Source organism: Sylvia atricapilla, chromosome 1 (assembly GCF_009819655.1).
Source record: "Sylvia atricapilla isolate bSylAtr1 chromosome 1, bSylAtr1.pri, whole genome shotgun sequence".
Classification (NCBI taxonomy): Eukaryota; Metazoa; Chordata; class Aves; order Passeriformes; family Sylviidae; genus Sylvia; species Sylvia atricapilla.
In genome coordinates this window covers 6,564,846-6,581,926 of record NC_089140.1, presented here as the reverse complement: position 1 = coordinate 6,581,926, position 17,081 = coordinate 6,564,846, and the positions used below count along the sequence as shown (strand labels likewise).

Sequence of the window (17,081 nt, the reverse complement as noted above, 5' to 3'; positions counted from 1 at the left end):
TTGTTTAAATTAAAAAACAAAAAAGGCAAAAATTCTTCCCAAAGGGGGTCTTTTGCAATGCTGAGGCACAGTCACTCTAATTGCAGTTTGGGAAACGAGTTGCTGCCCTTCCCAAAATTCTTTAATTTCACATGTGAAAGGAGGCAGAGTTGGAAGCAGAGCAGGGGAGGCTGAGTGCTGCTCTGATCAGTTCAGTATGGCTGCTTCTCCTGCCAACTGCAGCGATTCCTGAGCCCTGGGCCTCTTCTGCCAAGAACTGGGTTCCCTTTGGTGTAGATGAATTCTTCAGGACGGAAAGAGAGGAGGAGGGATTTGGATTTGGAGAAAGGAAATTCTGGAATTTGGAAAAAAGGATCTGTTTGGAGCTCGGTAAACTTTTTCCTGAAAAAAGGGTGTTGACAACTGCTTCTACTGAATCAATAGATTTTCAGCTTCTTGTAAACCTCAGGACAGGCTCCTTTCATTTACCCACCAGCCCTCTCTCTCTTGCTGATCCTTTGGCTCCTCACTTTATGTCTGTTCTGCTCTTCAGCTTTGTATGGGTCTTCCCAGCTGTCTGCTCCTTCATTGTTCTTACTGTGGTTCCCCCAGGGATGTTGTGCTGGTGTTTCTCTCTCCAGCTGATGTTGTGGTTACCCATTCTTTCCATCAGTTTGGCACCACAGCATGGTTAAAGATGGCTGAGACTGGGGATCATCTTCTCCACACCGCTGTTCCAGCAGAGTCTCCCAGAGCTGCTTGTCCAGTACCATGTCCAGACAGCTTTTATTTCCAAGGGTTGAGCCTCCACAATCTGTCCTGGACAAGCTGTGGCAGTGTTCAGGCGCCCTCACAGTAAAAAAGGGTTTCCTGATGTTCAGAGGGAGCCTCCTGTGTTTAGTTTGTGCCTTGTGCTTCTGGTCCTGTCCAGACCTTCCAGCTGTCAACATCTTCCACCTTTCTGGCTATCAGTTAAATACTGTTTGCTGCAGAATACTGTGTCCCCCTCTGGATCCTCTTCTGCTTCTCCTCTCCGTAAGAACAGTTTTCTTCTGAGGAGCGAGTTTCTAGTGACCAAAAAATTACAAAATTACAGAAAATTCTGGAAAGCGTGTGGCTTTGTGCATAGGGATATATGCATATATAAAACTGCTAATGCAAAGAAAAATAATACACCAAGTAGCTCCTGATATACTTTCTGTAGGTTTGGTAGCCCTTTTGCTACTAATGAAGACTTGGCTTCTGCTTCTTTTCCCCATCTTCTGTTAGTTTCAGCAAGTTTCTGTACTTGATATTTTCTTGGCTCTGCATTTGAGTTGAAACTGAATTCTGTGTGTTAATTATCTGATTTTCCCCCCCTTTTTTTTTTTTTATTGGAGAACACTTGTGAAATATGCCAACTCATTCTAGAGTCTCTAATTCTTCCTATCTATGTCCCATAAAAACGTTGAGATTCAGATCTGGAAGAAAAGCAGTAAAATAAGTTTATTTGATCTGCTGAATCTCTTGGGAAATTATGAATAAATCCATCAGGTATTTATTCTGTTAACTATCCATACCATGTCAGCCAGTGCTTTCTACCAGACCCTCATCTCTCCATGATGTTCAGAGGCTTCAGAGTTGATAATAGATAAAAGAGCCTGGATGATTTTATCAACCAGTAGTTCCTTATCTATGTTCTTTTTGTTACTGACATTTTTATCAGACCCAGTGACGTTGCCTGGCCAGTTGATTTCTTGCTGGACTTTACACTAACTTCCTGAAGATAAAGCTTCCTCTGACCAGCCTCATTTGTCTCTGGGCAAAGCACTGAAGAACCAGAATCAAACATGTCTCACTGGAGGAAAGTTATTCATGCAGAAGTTGCCAGGGAATTTTGGACTAGCTCAGAATCTCATCAGCTTTGAAGCAGCCTGAAAAGCACTTTCCTAGAGAAAAAAAAAATCTGAAATATCCTGCTTATTAAAGGAAATATAGGCATCCTTTGCAATTACATGGACCATACTGAGTAGAACCTCTCATTGAAGCAAACTAAAATACACCTGAGAGCAAGTCTTGGTTTGGGTGAATCGATGGCAAAAGCTCTTGGCAATGTGTAACAAACAAAATCCAGTTTTAAAATCCAGGCAGATACTTTGGCCTCATCATTACCACCCATCTTTTCTGAATTTAATGAAAGGAACAACTAACACCACTGAGGGCTTGCCTTCAGATTAAACTTGGCCAAATGTATTTGTGGCAAATATGTGCTTAGAAATGCATTAAAGTATTTTTAAGGCTACTAATATTCTGTGTACTCATTAGAAAAGGAGTAATTTCTTCTTTCTTATCCTGCTGACTCCTACCTGCTCAGCCACTGGAAAAATTAGCAGAACTGAAGCATGTTGTTGTAATTATTACAAACATCTTATTATTTTTGCTTTTTATTCTGGTAATTTGTTTGTAATGAGGAAAACAAACAGAAGAGGAGGTTACTTGATAATTGCATTTAAACCATTACAGGCTTGCTCAATAATACCATTTATCATCATGCATGCTTAAAATGGGCCATTTAGAAAAATCCAATTCTTTTTACCTTCTGACCAATATCTCTGTCTCAGGTGTTTTGAGACCTGCTGGAATCTGTAAATTCCAGATCAATTCTAACCTCACTGAGTTTTTCCTTCTGGAGGTTTTTTTCTGAAATGCAAGTTTTTTTTGGTTTTGCTTATTTATTCAATAGTGGTTTTGCATCAAATTATGCTTTGTTAAACATACTCCAACAGGTTTTGAACATTTCCAAGGACCTAGAATTTTCCATTTTTCTTGATGTTTAACTCTGCTGCTGTGTCATTAGTGATGTGGTGGAAGATCTGTATGGCCATTACCAGTCAAATACATTGAAATAGTTGCTTTGTGTGCTATATGCTCTTCACTGGAAAAAGGGCTGTTCTGTGCACGTTTTAGTCCATAGAAACACAGAATGGTCTGGAAGGGACCTCAAAAATCATCTTGTTCCATCCCTTCTGCCATGAGCAGGAACCACTTGCTGATTCTGTAGACCTGTCTTAATTTTTATTAAAGTAATGCTGTGTTGAGGTTGACTCTTCAGTTTGGTAAAAGAAATAGAAGAGAAATTCACTGCTGATGAATTAAAATCACAGTATAAACCAGGCTGGTCTTGCAGTTTCACAAACACCTACCCTGGTAGCCCTTTTCTGGGTCGGGTTCAAAGGGAAACATTGTAGTGGGTAAAATGAACTTATTTAGGATAATAAAAGAGGTGTCCATTTGCAAGGCATTGAAGAGTGACCGTAGGAAATTAAATTGCTCTTAATTCAGTTGTACTTCATGTAAAAGAACATGCAGGGCAAAATTACCATCCTGCTTTTTTATAAACAAAAATCACTGTCAAATAGCTTTTGCTCCCTGAGCAAGTGGTGCTTCAGTTCTTCTGAGAATTGCAGGAGCTTTTATAAGTCAAAGAGAGAAAAATTCTAGGAATTACTGGCAAAGGGATGAGAAGAATAAAGCGTCAGCAAGGTTTTTTTCCTCTTTCTACTCTTGCTTTATAAATCCTTGGCATGTTAAATGCCACGTGCAGTTCTGCTTTCCCTTCTCCAAAAGGATGAGCTGTAAGTGGGGAAGTACAGGAAAGGCCAACAACTGTGACAAGAAATAAGTAATAGCTTCTGTGTGGGTATCAGTTAAGGTAAAAGCCTTCAATCTGAAGTGATTTTACTGAGGAGGAATTTAATAGGGTCCAAAAAATGATGAGTGGTATGGAGAAAATGGACAGGGCACGGTGATTCATCTTCTTGTGCAACACAAAAATTAGGAGGCATCAGGTTGTGTTCAGAGAGTACAAGGGCAGGTGCATTTGCACTCAGCATCTACTGCAATTACAGAATTCATTGTTCCTGGATGCTTTGGGCATGAACAACTTGACATGGGTTTCAAAAAGACCTAAACAAATTAGTGGGAAGATAATCAGAGGCTGTTGAATACCACTCCTAGCTTAGGAAGTTCCTCAGTCATGGAGGTTCCATGTTATATCCATAATATAGCTCCATGTTTTTCAGGTGAACAGAATTGCAGTTTAAATGGTCCTACATTGAGAATCTTGTTTTTATTTTATAACTAATACAAAATTTGCAGTTATTTTCTGTACGAAATGCATTTAACAGTTAAGAGCAGTTAAAAGCTCATTTCTTTTGAATGAAAAGTATCAAAATATACAGTGGAATGTACACAACTAGAATAACTGCAGATTTTCTTCTTGTCTCCATCTAATGCCTCTTGCAGTTAGTAAATCAGAGAATTATAGAATAGTTTGGATTGGAAAGGACCTTTAAGATCATCCAGTTTCAACCCCCTGCCATGGACAGGGACCCCTAGGCCACATTTCTCAAAACCCTGTCCAGCTTGGCCTTGAACACTTCCAGGGATGGGGCATCCACAGCTTCTCTGGGCAGCCTGTGCCAGGGTCTCACCACCCTCACAGGAAGGATTCTTTTCTAATAGTAATCTAAAACCACCCTCTGTCAGATCATAGTAAAATATTTCTGTGCCTGGGAGATCTCTGCAGGTGACTTCCTCAGACACTGGCAGGAGAGGTGCTGTTACTATCAAATCGTGTCCAGAGCAGTAACAGAATTAGGAGCTCTGAGTAGTGGAAAGTTGTTTTGTTCCATAACTGGGACAGTGAGTGAAACTTGGTAATTATAGTACTGGATAGTGTCATGGTTTATCCCAGTTGTCTGCTGAGTACCGCACAGGAGAATTGGAAAAAGGTAAAACCCCTGGGTTAAGATTAGAACAGTGCTGAGCCCCTGACACAGGTTGACCAGAGAAGCAAGCTGTGGCTGCTCCATCTCTCTTAAGTGTTCAAGGATGGGTTGGATGGGGTCTGAGCAACCTGGACTAGTGAAAGGTGTCCCTGCCCGGGGCAGGAGGCCTGGACTGGATGATCTTTCACGACCCTTTCAACTCAAACTGGGCATGGTATTCTATGGTGTGGAGCATCCCTCTGGCCAGGTGTGGTCAGCTGTCCTGGCCATGCTCTCTCCTGGCTCCTTTTTGCACCTGTTTGCTGGCAGAACATGGGAAACTGAAGAGTCCTTTGGAGTAAGCACTGTTCAGCAGCAGCTAAAACATCAGTGTGTTACCAAAATTAAATCTCGTCCAAAATCCAAAACGCAGCCCTGTACCCAATACTAAAAAGAAAACCAACTATGCTAGCCAAAACCAGGACAGGTAGGCATTTTAAATTCACAGTTTGCATTCCTTTGTTAAGGTTTCTTTTCATATTGCTGCTGCACTGAGCTGGTTTTTATCTGTCAAAACTGTTAATTTTGGTGGTGTTTGTAGTTCTGCAGACCCCTATGGGATGTGTAAAGCACCTGGTCCCTTTGGCTGTTTCCTGACACACCACTATCCCTTCCTTGTGCAAAAATAGCTGTGTCTGCCTTCAAAAGCTCATTACTGCCTCTCACAGAACATCTTGGTAGGCACCAGTTGAGAGCCCTGGTGTGTCCCCACTGTGTTTGGTGATCTTGGTGTTTTCCAGTCTGCAATACTTTCTGTTCTTAGTGAAAGTTTTGTGAGCTCATGACATGTGCTTCATGGAATAATAGTTGGTCTGACAATAAAGTAAAGTGGTTAAGCAGTCGACCTGCTGCATCGAAATATTAATTTAGTAGTAGAATATTAATTTTATGTTTATGACAGCTTTTTGGCTTTTGTTTGTTTGGGGTTTTTTTAAGTGTCACTTCATAATGAATATTATATTTTAAAGATTTTTTTTCTGGTAGAACTCTTACGGTATTTTTAGATTCTGACTTGACAGGTAGTTTCTGAGTTTTTAAAAGAAAACCTTTTGGATATGCTGATGTCTGTCCTTTGATTGCCACAGCAGAGCCCACACATACATTTCCTTATTTGCTTTATGTTGACCCAGTAGCTCGTAGAATAGAGCCTTGTGATTGTGAGAAAACAAAAAAGGATTGTTTGTAACAAGAGGACATTTTTAAGTCTTAAGTTGGTGTTGCTTCATCACATCCCCAAGGCAAGCTGTGATTGTGTGATAAAATCCCAGCCATCCCCTGCCACAGGGGGGGCTTACAGAAAAGAGTCTGCATGTCCCACCTGTGTCTCACATGGGGAGAGGTTTCCAAAGGGTCTGAAAACAGAGCAGGAAAATGGGAAATTATCGACACAATTACTACTCAGAACGTTGTAAATCTCTACATGTAAATAGGGAGACCAGCTAGTGTTAGGAAGGTGGGTAGTCTGCATAGTCGACTGGGGGAGCTACGTGCTGTTTGTTATTTTGAGTGTTCTTTGCATTCTGCTCTGTAAAGGAGTATAAAATAATTAGAGAAGAAATCTTGGAACCTCTGTAAAGTGTTTTTCTCCTCATTTGGAAAAAATCTAAATTACAACTTAAATAGTGTAAAATCTAAGGATTGTCTTTTCACCACATGTTACTGAAGCAAATGTGATGGAAGCGTTAATTAAAAGAGAAGTGTAATACACGTGCTGTAAATCTCACCAGTCCCGGTGACTTCCCTGCATGTCTGTCCCCTGTCAGTGTTAGACAATTTAATTTCTTTCCCTATCATTTCATATCTCCATCTTTGGAGGTACTCAAAAACCGTCTGGGCAGCTGGCTCTGGTGGCTCTGCTTTAGCAGAGGTTTGGACAAGGTGGCCCTGGGCTGCCTTCCAGCCTCAGCCAGTGGTGATTCTGTGAATTACCCAAGTTGTAAAGCATGTGGAAGTCTCAAGCCTTTTGATGGCCCATATGGACAGGAACTTCAGTCTTGTACTTTTGGTAGGTTTCTTTTAGTAAGAAAAGAAAGCTTTTCTGTCCTCAGCAGCCAGGTGAGAAAGAATTATGAATATAGTTGTGTTCGAATAATAAAATTTTACGTGCAGTGTTTCCTATTATTTTCCTAAAGTTTTAGCAAAGGATAATGACATTAAAAAATAACCTAGAGACACTGGGGAATTGTACAATAAGGTTTTTTAAATCTCGGTCTCCCCACTAACTCACTATACATAGGCAAGACCTTCACTGTGCCAGAAACAACCATGAAAGGAGGATGCAGAATAAAGCATTATATATGAATCTGCAGATGAGCTTCACGTTTATTAATCATTCATGGATCCTTCATTCCCAGTAGCTTCAAAGTAGAATGCCATACCCAAATCTGATGATGGTCATTAAATATACTGTGCCAGCTGCTTCCAAGAATGTATCTGAGATGTCTCCTTGCTAGGCCAGTGCTGGGATCCATCTCCTAGGGATTTGATTCATGAAATGCAGTGCTCCTATTCTTCCTTAATCTTCTGCAGGAAAACTTGCACAAAGTTTTTTATTTTTCAGAAGTAACACGCACTACTTTCATGCTATTTAGTGAGCACCGTGTTTTCAGTCTTCCAACGGCATATTGAGGCACAGTTTGCTTTATTGCAGAGACAGCGACTGAGATGTTGTTTGTCTCATTTAGTATAATTTGGGTCCCTCCTTCTCTGGAGAAGCAAACAGCAGGGGAAATGCACCATAAGGATGTAAGCTCATATAGTTGTCATGTGTAGTGAAACAATCTGTGTCTTCTCACACAGCCCAGAGTTCCTGGGAGTGAGTGTGAGTGCCTCTGAACTTCGCCTTCCCAGTGTGCTGGGTGCCCAGCAATGGTAATGAGATGAAAGCTGGCAGAGAGTAAATGGCTTTTTTCCTTTAGTTGATTGAAAGTTTCAGCGGGCGCACAATGAAGACAGAGTTCCTTTTGCACAGTGTAACTAGGTTAAAGAAAGCTGCCAAGATGGAGCAGAGCAAGGCCAGGGTTTCCGGTGGTCTTCCTGGAGCGCTTCAGGCGTGGTTGTCCCGGGCTGTGTTGTGGGTTTTCTTCTGAGTGCTTCGGCGTCTGCCTGTCTTCTAGGTGTTTATGTTTTGCTCTCTTCATTGAGGTTGCATTTAGAAATTTGGGGGTTACTGGCACAAGGTTGTCCTTTGGGTCCAACATACTTGGAAACGCACCGCAGACCGTTGTGAATGGCTCCGCTGGGCACTGCCTGTTTAGGGAATTTTCATCCAGGAAGCGTCCAGGGATGTTTGTTCAGAAGTGCCAAAAACGGAGGGTGTGGAGTTTGGGTTTATTTAGTTTTGTTTTCTGTACAGGGATATTTACTATTCCAAGGGGTGTATTCCCAAGAGGATATTTATTTAGTGGCAAATCATCATCCAGCATGTTTTTTCAGAATAGGTTGGTGAAATGGGTTGAATTGAACACAAGCCATTTGGATTTTGGACATGTGGTCACTTTTGGATGTTTCAGGTGTCCAAAAAACATTTCAGATGTATGTTACTGAGTAGTTTAACTGAAATAGGAGAAGCAGTTTCAGTTTACACCAGCTCATACATATATATACTTGGAACACCCAGTCATAAACAGGAATTTTTTTTTTCCTTAATGTTGTATTTCACTTCAGTATGGTTTAGAGGTGTTCACTGAGGGCTTTAAATGTTACTCATTGTCTCCCTAAATGAGTTCACTTTAGGTTAAAGAAAAATTTTACTTCAGTCTCTGTGCATGAAACAAGACAGATTTGCCATTTTCCATGTGCTGTAGCAGGCATATGATTTCAGTATTTTAGACCAAGCTGCGCAGTTTTATGTTCTGAGACTTTTCCTCTCTTTTCTTGGTTTTATTTATAAGATTAAAGCTTGTAGCAGGTTTTTATGCGTGCCCACCCATGTCGCAGATTCTTCTACCCTTTCAATTCTCCACTTGTCACTTATCCTTTGCAATATTTAATTATATTTTGACATGTTGTACATTAATTTTTTGAAAAATGTGAACGTATCTTCTGCTGAAGTTTACTAAATAATCTGCTGCTTTACTCTAAGTGGACTTCTTTGCAAGAGCTGTATGTACTGGTCTCTGAGCTCAAACCCATGTTCACTGGGAGTTTTGAAGGGGACTGCTGTGAGACAGATGTAAAAGCTGTGGACACAGGCAGGATGAGGCACGTGCATCTTAAGCTGGATATGCCAGAGCACATCTGGCAGAGTCCCGTGATTTTTATGTTGCTTAGGTTTCAAAATCAAAGTACAGAGGAGTGCAGAAACACCAAATTCTGTTGCTGTACAGCCTTGAACCTTGTTCCTGTGCATTCTGGTGCACTTGGAACAGTGCTTTGCCATGTCCTTCTGGTAAATCTCTGACTCGCTCCAAGCAAAGGGGGAAATGATTGGGAAGAGGATTTAAAGTTGCACAGACAGTGGCAACTTCATGTTTCGTGTTTCACAGCAAAACCAAACTTTGTAGTCAAATCCAGCATTGTCAGCTGTAGATGTATACATTTTTCTGTCTAACAGCTAAGGTAATGTGAAAACATGCTAAAAAATTGGTTATGTTCCTTCAGTTCAGAATGAAGTTTAAGCTGACATAAACCATGTCCTTCATTCCTTCACCTCCTCAACCCTGTGCCATAGTTAGTGTACCTGGGAATGAATTTGTGCAGGGAATTAAACAACGTTAAAAGTAATAGAGGAGGGGAAAAAAGTTTAACATACCCCACACTGACATGCTCACTGTGATGTTTGTTGAGGGTCGACACAGCAGGTGCATGGGAGATGTGAGGAGAATGGAAACGTCTAAAAGAATGGAAATGTCTAAAACTTGTATGAAGTTCATCACTGAACAGCTCTTCCCTTACCCCATCCCTTGTTGCTATTGAGCAGCTTTAGTTCACAGTGGTACTTTGTGTTATGGGAATAAAGTTGTGAGCATCCAGTTTCACGTTTTAGCTAGATGTGGTAATTTCCTATTCTTTTAATTTTGTTGTGTGGCAGAAGCTATTTACTTGTCGATAAATAAAATGAACGTCTGCTTCCAGATGCAGATAAAACATTAATTTTTTTTTAATATTTTTTTGCCCAGAAGTCAAAGAGCAGTCTGCAGAAGAGGATGCCCAGACAGAAGTGGAGAGCACCAAGCAGCTAACACCAATCCTTCAGCACTCCGTGTCCGAGGAGTCCACGAGCTCCACCGCCTCCGTGGGTGTGGAAGTCAAAACCAGGTGAGTGAGAGAGTCAGGAGGAGGAGGAGGCTGCTGAATCAGGGGCAGGGCTGGGGCTCTGGGGTGCAGAGTGCTCGGGGCACAGGGCTGGGACTGCTGCTTTGAAGTGCCTGGGACTGGTGCCTTAATTGGCGTCCGGGGAGATCAAGGTGAAAAGCGCGTTCCGTGAGTGCTGTCCTCACACTGCTCCAGGAAACCCTTGAGTTACTGCATATTAGCTGGGTAAATTAAAGGAGGCATCAGTGATAGGAGATAAAATGTGATTACTGCAGCTTTCCTGCTGTGTAGGAAATGGTGTATTTGCAAATTTATAGAAAGTTATTTTTGATGTTTCAGCTTGTATGAGTGTATTTGGAGGAACAAAGTAAACCAAATCGCTTGTCACATCGGCTGTGTTCTTCCTTGTTTTGGAATTTATAACAGAGAAAATAATGTTTGTATTTTTTTTAACTTTTTATTAATACAAATTAGCCTAAAAGCAGTGAAAGTATTAATTATGTTATATGAGGGAAACCAGAACACTCTGTCTGTGATCACTGTTGAAATGGTGTCACACAATTCTAGCAGAACTTCTCTGCTGAAGCTCTGATAACAGCTCCTAACCCTGTAGCAGGTCTCTCCTGCAGAAGGTGCTCTTACCAGCTACCAGACAGTTACAGGTGTAATTATGTTTTGACAGACTTGGAGAGAACTGTCGTCATCATTTTTCTTCCTCCTAATCCAACACAAAACATACTTTCCATGCACAAAAACTTACTTAATCTACTTGATACATATATGATTTCCATGTTTTACGTGCTCACAAACGTCTTAGATTTCAAGAGCTACTTTCCTTCTTACAGAAAATTCACTTAAATAGTTCTTCTGTGTATACCTGAGTGAAATACGTAAAAATTTCTGTTCTTGATGGAATTTTCCAAGGCTGAGATTAAATTGCATGAAATATGTAGAGAAACTTGAACTGAGCAGCTGCTCTGCTTCATTATTTGACCCTGTTTTGGATCATTTGCAAAAATTTTTGTGCTGTTTCATCCTCTCTCTGTTCTTCTCAAGGTTACTTTTTTGCTGTTATCATGAATATTTGATTACAGGACTTCTCATAACCATAGAATTGTTTCTTAAAAGCTGGACAACAGTCTCCTGAAAAAACTTTGGCCTGGTTCTGAGCCAGCCCTTATTTGCCCTCAACTTATTCTTCCTTCCAACTGAAAGTGTTGACTTTGATCAGTCAGGATGGAATGGCTATTATGTGCTCATTGCTTTGGCTGATCAAAGCATTAAAAAGCTGAGTACTATCAATTTTTAATTAAAATAATAGTGATCAGACTCTGTCTCTGACATTTTGGAAAGAAATGTATTGAGGAGGTATGACACTGTTAATTGGGAATCAGAGGGTTTCTCTGACCCCAGGTAATCTTGATTTCAAACTTATCTGCAGAATGGGGGTTAGTTGCAGAAGTCACTGATGTCCTCATAGCAGTGGAAAAACCCCACGTGTCAGGGTTTCTGTGGAAGTGAGTCTTGAAAAAAGCCTCTTCTGATCTGTGACTTTTGGTCGATCACTTGTGTCACTGTGTAGTGCTGCCACTGTGTCATTGCAGAGGTTGGGGGTCTGAGTTCTGGAGGCTTGAGTCTGTTTTCTTAGGAGAAAATAGAGTGTGTGAGATAACAGACACTGATAATGGTTGTGTAATGATTGGAGGAAATGTGTCTGGATTTAGGATAAAGTGGGACTCCACAGTGCCTTAAAACTGTAAGTTGGGCAAGTGGTTTTAAAGCTGATTTACAAATAAGTCATGTTCAGCTTAATCTCTTTCTTGGTAAGCTTTTCTGTTTTATATTATAAGTAACTCACTTTTTAATAAAATGGAAGGGTTTGTATATTTAAAAATAGCTTTAGGTATGTTAGACATAGGAGAATTATGAGAGTATATCATAACAGACAGAGCAGAAATTGCCTGGAAGACAGAAAAGAATCCAAGCCTCTACTAGAAGTAGATATAGGTGTAGGTGGAGCTACTTTTGCATTGCTTTTTTCAGAGTTGAGTATAAGACAATTCTGTGTTTCTGTCTTTGGTAGTGAAGATAAAGGAATTAGAGAAGCACAGGACACAGGGTGTGAAATAAAGGCTTTCCCATGAAAAAAAATTAAATAATTTGCTACTGGGAAACAGTGATTTTAATATAGTAAGACATGTCAAATCTAGGCTGGGGATTTCAGTAGCTGAGAGATTAGCCAGAGCCTGGCTTGTGTGGTATTTTTCTCTGGATCCTTCCCGAGACTATGGCTAAATAAAAACATCCAAGAGAGAGGCGAGAGAGCTGGTAAAATTTGGAACCTTCCTGAGGTAGGATATGGGAAACCAAGAGAACTACTGACAGCGAGTGGGGTTGGAGCAGGGAATTAAACAACAGATTCAGGATTAGTGCTTCAGAAAGCAATGTGTTAAAACCCCATTAAAATAAAGAGAGTCTGGGTAGGGAGACTGAAAGGGATGAGGCGTGTGCTTGAAAGGAGTGAGTGAATTATTGACCACATGTGGGGAGGGGCAATAACATCAAGCAAAGATAAACTCCCAAGCCTGGCAGTGGCAGGAGTAACACTGCCAGCTCCTATATATCATGAGTGTCATGGGGTTTGGAGCCTTTTCCTTCGGTTGTTCCCTTTTTTCTTTTTATAAGCCTTGTGAGGAGCTTCTGTCAGCCTGGGACTTATGGCTGAGTGGAATCCAGCTCCTTCCAAAGGAATCTGCTGCCTTGGTCTGTGCTGCCTGCAGAGAGCAGGGGAAGTGCAGCCCTTGGGGAAGGCAGGGAGCCAGGAGCCGGCTGCGACTCAGGGCAGAGCCCACTTCCACCTTCCTGCTCTCTTTCCCACATTGGCAACCCCTGGCATTAAAAGCTGACGAGAATGGCCTAGAAACACAATTTCGTAGAAGAACAAAACACCTTTTGATTCATTTTACGTTCTGTCTGCTCTCGGAGACTGTGAATTGCATTAATTGCATGTTTTCGGTCCTTTGGCCATGATCATGAAGACGGAACATTCTTAAATAAGTAGAAGCTGAGGTTTTCACACAGCTCTTTTTGATTTTGGTGCTTTAGCCTGCTTAAATATCTGCTCTTGTGAGATTGTTGCTAAAACTACCAAAAAAAAAAGAAAAAAAAACCCACCAAAGAACTGGCAAAACACCTTCCTTCTTTCTTGCTTCACTTGTAATTGGACAAAGCACGTAATTTTCATTCCAGACCAATTGCGCCATTCCCTGTTATTTTGTTGCTGCTGCTAAGATGAAATCTGGAGTGTGGAGATGGAGGGCTTGGATACTTTATTCCATCAAAAAGAAGTGGTTGGTGAACATCTGTAGATTGTGTGAACAAAGAAAAGAGTGGAAAAGTAGCAGTGAAGTTCTTTATCTTTGTTACTTTTTTTTTTAATAATATTAAAGCACATTACAAAATTCGTAACAGTAAGAGCAACACTCAGTGGAAAAAGAAATTGTGGAGTGGCAGAGTAGACAGGCTGGACTGAATAATACTGCAGTGATGGAAGGAAAAGCTAGATCTCTAGGCAGGAGGAGGTTAGAGAAAAGATTTAATACTAAAATATGTTCAGAAATTCATTGAAGTTGTAAAGTCAAGCACATGTTTTGAGGAGATACCAGTATTAAGATTAATTTTGAAGCTGGTTATTTCTTTTCATAACATGTACTGTGATACTGTTTGTAGTTCTACATGAATGTTTTTCTCCAAGAATTGTGTCTGCAGAGAACGGACCTTATGCATGACACAGGGCATTTGAAGTCATTGCAGAGTTTAGCCTTCACATTTCCAGCTCTAGATCCATATAAGCATTTATGGGATCTTCCTCTGAAGCCAGTGATTTACATCTGGAAAGAGGTCATCCCATTCCTTTGTCTTCCAAAGTAAAGTACTACTTCAGCTTTTATATTAATGACCAATCTAACCCAGAGTGAAATTACTGATTTGGCTAGCAGGGCACAACAAAGACTAAGACCACACACTGAAAAATGAGAAAAAAGTTAAATATTTACTGGTTTATCATCCTGTTTGTTCATGCATTATTAGGGAAATGGTCTCAAGGAGAATCCTTGACGAATCATTGTTAAAGCAACTTTGCCTTGGATTTATAGGGCAGGAAGAGACCTTTGGAACTCATCTTGTTCACCTCCTTTTCCAGCGCAGTTATCTACAGCTGTCATTCCTGACACAAGCTTACATCAACTGCTCTTAAATCTTCCAGTAATAAAAACTCCATATCTTCCTTAAACAGTCCCTTCCAGTCTCTTCTTTGTTTTTACTGTTGGAACCACTTTGCTCACATCTAACCCACACTCTCTTTATTCTGGGTTTATTCCATTACTACTCGTACCATCTGCCAAGGATAATGGAGGACAGCTTTGTGCAAAAGTCTCTCATTTATTTCCCCAGCATGCTTTACCTCGTAACAGAAATCCCAAATTTGTTCCTGCTTTCTTTGTAGATGATGTTTTCTTGAGCTCAGATCCTTCTTGCTGGTTTGAGTTTTCTCCAGATGGTCTGTGTCTTTCTCAGTGCGCAGAAGGCGTGTCACACAAATGGGGCCAAAGAAGGGTTTCACAGGCAGCCAAAATCCTGCCTTTTGCTTAGGCTGAACAATTGCCATTGTGGCCATAATGTGTTTAATGCTCTCATGTAGGACTTGTGCCTCGTGGGATTTGACACCATAATCCATGAGATTCATGGCTGGGCCTTTAAGTTGCCTAGACCTTTGCTCGATGATTTAATCTGTTCTGTAGAAAGGTCCCACCACAGAAACCATGAGGTGTCTCCTCCCCAGCGTGAGCAGGTGCTCACAGGTGCTCCAGGTTTCTGGAGTCCCACTCTCAGCATCTTGTAGATGTTCTTAGGCAGTTTTTCTGTCTCATCCTAAGACTGTCTGTCTCCACTTGGGTCTGCCCTGCTCCTTACCAGTCGTGCAGTGGTGAGCAGCAAGCTGAGCGCTGGCAGGTCAGGGGTCTGATGGCTGGACAGGTTTTCTGTCCTCTAGGAGATGGCAGTCAGACAGACAGAAGCAGCCCATGGCTGGCAGTGTGTCAGGCCCTGCTGAAGGCTGAGGGCAGTGGTCATTACAGCATGGAATGCCTGCTTTGTCAGGGGCTGCACAGATACAGGGTATTCACAGACAGTTTTAATAGTCTGGGATCCTCTGTTCCACTGTTGAGTGAATACAGCGTTTTCTCTCGTTCCTTCCAAATATCACCTCTTCCATTTGTGTGTTTGTTTTTTTTTTGCCTCCGGCTTTCTTTGCCAGCCTCTTGGGGTTTTTTATGTTGTTGAATGCTCATATCCCATTCTCTTTGCTAATTCTAAACTGCTCATCAGTTTTAATCACTGTTTCAGGGTTCATTTAGTTGAGGTTTACTCTTTGTCTGTTTGCCTGGTGTGCAGTTTCCTCCCATCCATTTCCAGTGGTTTTTAGACAGGTGTTTGTTACACTGTAGTTCTTCTCATCCCTTTATCCATTTCCTTGTTCATTTCCTTGTCAGCTGTGACTGTTTTCTTCTTGCTTCCTTCTGCTGTCTGTGTGATCTTTGTTATTTCCCGTAGTTGATAGTCCTGTTTCTCCAGCACCTTCCATTTCCCTCACTCAGCAAACTCTTGTGTTGTGCCCTGCACTCCTTCCTTGCTTCCATACTGAAGCTGATGGAAAGGACAAGCGATTTAAATGGTAAAATCTGGACTCTCAGCACCCCAGAGCTGTATTTGCAGAGATGATCCCTGTGAGTGTCTCTGACCTTTGCCAGGAGGATGTTCATTGACAGGGAATGGATGGTGCATATGGAGTCTGCTTTCACGTAGGGACTGAGAGAGATTGGAGTTTGCTTAGTGAAGAGAGAATCTTTGTGTTTGTAGCTTCAATCGGCTAAAGCTCTTCTGAAGCACATGGGCTCTGCTTGGTGAGGATAGAATCATTTAAAGAAATGAATTTGGACAAGTTTTCATAGGGTTACAGGTTGTCTGTAACTTCAGAAATTAATATAGTAAAACTTAAAACGTTTTACAGAACAACAGAAAGGTTGATCAAAGATCGGAAACAGATGCCAGTTAATTCAGGACCCTTCAGTCTGTAAAAGATGTTAGAGAAGGAAGATAAGCTTCAGAATCAGAGATGGAATGGGTTGAGACTAGAGAGACTTGTGGGCTGTATCCTGACTGTTTAGTTTCTTTTAGTGCAAGAAACTGAGGGTTATCAAGTGAAACTTTTTAGGGATAGATGCAGAATAAAAGGTGATTCTTTGTAGAGCAGAGAGTTGCCTAGAGTGACATCCTTGCCAAAGGATGTGGTTTGCTGAAACTTTAGGTGTGGTCAAGAGCAGAATGGGCAAGTTCATGAGAGAGAAACTGAGAATCAATGTACAGGAATCACGGTTGACCCAGGGAGGCCCTGAACTGAGCATACCAGGGACACGGATAGTAAATTGTCTACCTCCTCTTAAATTCCCTGTCCCTCTGCTTATCCTGCTTAGATGAAGATTTCTTGAAAAACTGCTGTTTAAGGCCAGCTTGCTAAATGGTAAACCTCAGTAATTTTTAGATAGTAAGACCCTAGTTAATATTTGTATGAAGTTGCCTCACAGAGGTTGGCACCTCTGCGTGAATTGGGTGTGGATGGGGCTTTGAGCAGCCTGTTGCAGTGGAAGGTGTCCCTGCCCTGGCAGGAGGGTTAGAACTGGATATTTAAGGTCCCTCCAAACCAAACTATTCTGTGTATTATGTATTAATTACCAAGAGAGAGAATTTGACTTACGTAGGCAATGCTTTCTGAGCACAGATGTATTCTGAAGGTTGGGGCTACAGGACTTCTTAGTCTTTGACTTTTATCCCTCAGAGGTGAAGATAAGTCTCAGAATTGCATGAATTGCCACTTTTCAGGTACAATCAATTGCATTCTGTTGGAGATTGTTATTTGAGAGTACAGGTCAGTTCACATGGACCTTAAGGAATTATCTAGAGAGCCTTGGATTAGAGCTCTAA

At 41.3% G+C, this 17,081-nt stretch overlaps 1 protein-coding gene and 1 long non-coding RNA gene across 13 annotated transcripts in view; one reads left to right on the top strand and one right to left on the bottom strand.

The window, feature by feature from the left end:
* LOC136358485 (uncharacterized) overlaps positions 1–17,081 on the bottom strand; it is a 1,172,843-nt gene that overhangs the window by 983,659 nt on the left and 172,103 nt on the right. The window lies entirely within an intron of this gene.
* KMT2C (lysine methyltransferase 2C) overlaps positions 1–17,081 on the top strand; it is a 192,718-nt gene that overhangs the window by 51,485 nt on the left and 124,152 nt on the right. For all 12 annotated transcript variants that reach the window (XM_066314259.1, XM_066314319.1, XM_066314277.1 and 9 more), the window contains one exon: positions 9,908–10,046. In XM_066314259.1, coding sequence (XP_066170356.1) covers positions 9,908–10,046 — 139 coding nt within the window. The remainder of the gene's footprint in view (positions 1–9,907; positions 10,047–17,081) is intronic.